This window comes from Dipteris shenzhenensis, chromosome 15 (genome assembly GCF_047967505.1).
Source record: "Dipteris shenzhenensis isolate YYH24624 ecotype China chromosome 15, Dip_SZ_1.0, whole genome shotgun sequence".
NCBI lineage: Eukaryota > Viridiplantae > Streptophyta > Polypodiopsida > Gleicheniales > Dipteridaceae > Dipteris > Dipteris shenzhenensis.
In genome coordinates, this window is record NC_141610.1 from 11,607,288 (window position 1) to 11,612,377 (window position 5,090).

General features: G+C 42.9%; 1 protein-coding gene across 1 annotated transcript; it reads right to left on the reverse strand.

Moving 5' to 3' along the window:
• Nucleotides 1-2,941: 2,941 nt before the first annotated feature.
• On the reverse strand, nt 2,942-4,881 carry LOC147893361 (Pectin lyase-like superfamily protein). The gene is made up of 3 exons (XM_087386046.1): nt 4,235-4,881; nt 3,786-4,117; nt 2,942-3,606 (listed from the first exon to the last, which is right to left on the reverse strand). The coding sequence occupies exons 1-3, from the start codon at nt 4,810-4,812 to the stop codon at nt 3,107-3,109; spliced, it is 1,410 nt and encodes a 469-aa protein (XP_087242172.1). The 5' UTR covers nt 4,813-4,881; the 3' UTR covers nt 2,942-3,106.
• Between the last annotated feature and the right edge of the window lie 209 nt (nt 4,882-5,090).

The following is a 5,090-nucleotide window of genomic DNA, read 5'->3' on the forward strand; positions in this document are numbered from 1 at the left end:
ATAACCATAGTTAATTGAAAATTGGCATCGACTTAATAAAATAGTACATAATACACTTGCAAATTTGAGATAACAAAGGCATTGCAATACAAGGTACGTGGAGTGACAAGATGGATAAGAGCATATGGACTATTAGTCACTTAACATATTCTCATATCCATCCCCTCGTATGCAACAAAATTTGATGTGGACATTATACTCTTTAGTCAGTCGTCATATTCATATGCATGGTAACACAAGATATGTATAGAGTCAAGATAGATATGAGCATGTGCACTCTTTAGTCCCTTAACATATTCTCGTATGCATCAACATGAGCGTGAACATATTCTCATACCCATACCTCGCATTCACCCAAATTCTCAAATCCAACCCTCTACATGTACATGGGCAATCGTATTCTAAATTGCAGTTAGCACCGGTACAATATCATCAGTCTCTTCCATGTCACTATTGTCACTAAGTTGCTCAAACTTATCCTTTTCCTCACTAAAGGTGCCCTCAACAATTACTTCCATAGTTAATCATTCATCACCGATTCTCGAAGCATTTAATCCACTTGCTGCCCTGGCTACAATATTCAACCCTTTCAACATCCGCAAGTTTTCGAAACACTAAACCAATTCATTAGATCTCGATGGTTTAATCGATTGTGTCTCTTCAAATGGATGAAATTGTATGCACTCTAGTTCTGCTCACATGCACCAGATGATGCAACAACAGAGAGCACACGTGTGGCAACATGTTGCAACTCTAACATCTCTCCACCATATTCCTTCCACCAAGTAGGTGCAACGGTGGTTTTGATAGCATTGAAATGCCAAGGATCTCCAAATGAACTGTCATACTTTTTGTATTTTGCTCTTTTCTGGTAGGCTAATTTACCTTGTTCTCCGCTAATTTACCTTGTTCTCCCAGGAGCAACTTTCTATAAACATCTCGAAAGGTATTTATGACATCCAAATTTTGCGATTGGGCATGCATCTGATATTGTGATGTGATGCAAATGGTGCTCCATGCAAAGGGGTGTACATATGCTTCCATCTCTTATAAGCCAACTATATGACGTTGCTTCTCCTTGGCTGAGAAGCACACAAAGTCTTTAACCAATCGAATTGCTTAAGACATTTCCAGTACACTTTACCTATAACAAAGGCATATGCATCAACCATCCTTAACAAATGGCTCTACAACTTCTTTATTCTTTCAACATTTCTCCAAAATGCACCTACCTATACAAGGTGTGCACATTTGTTGCCAAGTAATGTGTACTGTCTCTTTTCCTCTAGCCACTTCGTCCATTGCCTATCAGCAACAATATCGAGTAAAGCCTATCGTACTTCTAATATTGCACATTTGTTGCCATGTATTGTGTATTGTCTCTTTTTCTCCAGCCAATTTGTCCGTCGTCTGTCTACAACAATCTCGAGTAAAGTCTATGGTACTTCCAATAATCTCGTGAGCACGATGAGAAAAGTTGTGACAAAGCCGTAGTTGCTTCACTGAGTGCTCTCTAAATATAGCATGCAAGTACAGATGGCTTTTTATGAAAGAACCAATGCGTTAGCGTCTTTTAGTACTAGATGTACAAATGACAAATGCCTAATATCTTTCAACAAGAAGTTGAGAGTATGAGCACCACATGGCACTCATGTCACCGTGGGATATTTTTCCATGATGATCTCACCTTTAGTCTTATGTTGGTTGCGTTATCTATGCAATAACATTATCTTTACCACCAACCTTAGCAATTGCTCTTTCATACATCTTATAAATGTGATTTTTTTTCTTTTAGAGAAGTATCAATACTTCTAAAAATACCGCTCCCTTGGGGATAATGCACATTACACTTATTAAGGCATAGGTTACTTGCTTGTCCACCCATCCAAAGCAAGATAGCATCCATATGTTGAATAAAATCTAGAATCTTTTTTTAACACATTTTACCACTTCCTTTTTCTTTGTCGAGATGGACCATTCTCATTTTATCATAATCTAGCAAGACAAATCCTGGCCTTGCAGCCTTTAACGCATTACGAAATGTCTCATCTCTGATGATATTGAATGCAATGCCATCCTTCACAAACGCTTCAATCTATCTCGAATGCTCTTCAAGCACTTGTTTTTTACCTAACTCGAGAGGACTTTAGAATAAATTCTTGAAGAGATGCAAATGGAGTGGCTCAGAACTACAATGCCTCAAGCATCCTCTCATAGCAAATAGCATTAGCAAGGTGGAAGGAGTTATGAGATGCATTCATGCTCTCACACTCATATTGTAATTAGCAAGAGGCCTCCAAGTGAGCATTATGTGGATGTCAATGAGGAAATACTTTTCCTAAGCATAAGCAAACCCAATACTCGAGTCAATTTATACGAAAACAAAGGTATGAAAACAAGATGAATGCTCTTAGATCATTCATAAGGCCTGCTTGAGATGTGCACCATGGAAAAGAGGGCGAAAAGTTGAGATAGAGAGACACAGAGCTCTAGAGAGGAGGGGGAGGCGAGAGAGAGAGAGAGAGAGAGAATAGAAGGATTTCTAGGAAAAAGAGAGAGCAAGACAGGGGATTATGTTTAAGTTAGACTCTTAGGCCACGTCCCAAATGAACCTGAAGTGCTTATTTACAGAAACTCAATAGCGCTAACAACAAGCTTTGTCCTGAACCCTATACCATAACACGCCCCTCCTCATGTATGCGATTCGTAGCTTGAAAAGAAGAGCTTCCACTAGATTTCTTGACTTCGATTGTTTGCAAACCTCAGTCGAAGAACCAAATGTGGGAAGGATGCTCAAGGCACTTAGAAGCGGATAAATATGCACTTTCTTTTCGCCATGTTATGGCATCCTCGTTCATTCGTGTGATAGATAGCATTTCGCTTATTGCATTGACCTGCAGTTCTTACAAGGAGAAATTGCAGAGAAAGAGGGTCTTAAAAAGCCATTGGTGAGGAAAGAAGCCTGCAAGAGCTGTTAATCGGTAGGCTCAAAAGACAAGACGTCAAACTCCTTAGTATAGACGCATCCAATGATTTTCAAGAGACACAAGTGATGACATCCCTTCTTTCGTTTATGAACTGAGAACGACTGTACAAGCAAAGAGCCTTAGACAGAAGAAATCGAGGATAGGAAAACAGAAGAAAAATCTGCTACATAAATACTTCCGGCAGTTGCTGGAGAAGCAAAGTCCAATGGCACAACAGAATGCCGAATGCTCGGAGCCAACTGAAGGCTCACGTTGTGGAAGATTAAATCGGAAACGTGCTCGATAAAAACACCAGAATTCCGGTGTTCAACTAGGCCCTGGCACCCAGGCCTATAATCTAACAAGCCACCTTGGATATTTGTGAACCTTTCCAGCTGCACTTGCACATTTTGCAAATGGATATTGTTCAAGGAACCCCCTCCTGTGCCTGATAAGAAAATACCATTCTCCGACACAGCAGATATATTGACAAAGCTTACATTGAATATCGAACCTACAGGGGTAGTAGATGTTCGAGGGCAAGATGTTACATATATGGGTTCAGCTCTTCCCCACCAGGAAGGATCGTAGTAGCGTGTGCTTATTCGGACGTTGGAGAACGTAACATCAGCAATATTCCCTGCACCTCACCATCGCACATAATCAGTAATCGAAGTGTCACACTTGTCATCAAAATTCAGATCTGAAATGTTCCCAGTAGCAACAACTCAGTACGTAAGACCTGAATGAACAGCTCAGTGACCCAAAGATCAAGCATTATGCTTATATTCATGCAACAGCTCTAGTTTCCCTGCCCACCTGAGTCTCTGAGCTGAAGCCCAAGTCCTCTGTGTGAATCCACAATGTCTATGTCATCGAATGTAAGGCTGTGGAACTCGTAATTGCTCGCACTGCCGACCTTCACTCCACAGGATTTAGTTCTTATCCAACATCTCGAGACTGTTAGGTTATGCAGAGGTCCATCCGTTGTCTTGGGACAGATGGCATCGTCCCCAGTATCAATATGGCATCGGTGAATCGCTGTATTGTTAGAGGAGTCAATGTCGATGCCATCGTTGTTGGGAGAGTTGAAATCGCCGACGATTGACAGATCGTGGATGAGAACATGGTTTGACCGAACTATATGCAAACTGCAGAGGAGAATGAGGTGAGACTCGGATTAAACAGCGATCTTGATAGGTCGATCGTGCACCTATTTTTCATTTCAGATTAGAGAAATTATAAGCCGAAGATTGATCGCAACGTACCACCAGTAGGCCGGTTGCTGGAGATGGATGTTCCACACGCGCACCCTTTCACAGTCCAGGAACCCAAGGAGACGAGGCCGGCATTCATCACCGAGGCAGGCGCCCGTCTCGTTCCAGCTCACCATGACATTCTTCTTTTCATCGAATTCCTTAACGAACTTGAGCCCCTGTCCGTCTATCACTCCACCACCGGTGATGCCCACATCCGAGGCATTCTCGGCCAGGACGAGGTACCAGCGAAAGCTTTCGGGGGGATAGTGGGATTGGACGGGGCTAGCGAGGAGAGTGGCACCGGGCTGGATGAGAAGGAAGGTGCGGGAGGGCAAGAAGAGGGTACCAGAGAGGTAGATGCCGGGAGAGGGGAAGAGGACAGAGCCACCGCCAAGGGAGGAGCAAGAATCGATGGCCAGCTGGATGGAGCAAGTGTCGTATGAAACGCCGGAGCCAGAGGCACCGAACGCAGTGACATCGCAACTAGTGACCTCGTCGTGGGCGGCGGCGGCAACAATAATCCACACCAACACCACCACACCAACTGCTCCGTTGGGCAGCACCATGATAATCTTCCTGCAAAACATCAAGTACAAGAGCTCACTCCTTCCCAAGTCGAACCTTGATCAGGCTCATCAACAATGGGCTTTTTAACTTGTCCTTGTGTATTTACGAAGTCAATAAGGCTCCTCTCCTCTAGGTTTTCCCCCTCGCCTGCCTACCTTTTGATTTCGGCAAAGCAGAAAATCAGTATTTTGTGCATGTTGAAACTCTGGTTTTCCAGTTGTCAAATTGTTATTGGTTTGGTTTGCACGTTCTAAGCGTGTGGTGAGTCCATTTTTTGTCTCCATTTTATTCGTTCCCT

Excerpts from the sequence above, each read along its gene's own strand:
- LOC147893361 (XM_087386046.1), bottom strand. The coding sequence starts at position 4,812 with ATGTTTTGCAGGAAGATTATCATGGTGCTGCCCAACGGAGCAGTTGGT. Across the intron at positions 4,118-4,234 it reads CAGCAACCGGCCTACTGGTG|TTTGCATATAGTTCGGTCAA; the intron begins GTACGTTGCGAT and ends TCTCCTCTGCAG. Across the intron at positions 3,607-3,785 it reads GCTTCAGCTCAGAGACTCAG|GGAATATTGCTGATGTTACG; the intron begins GTGGGCAGGGAA and ends GGTGAGGTGCAG.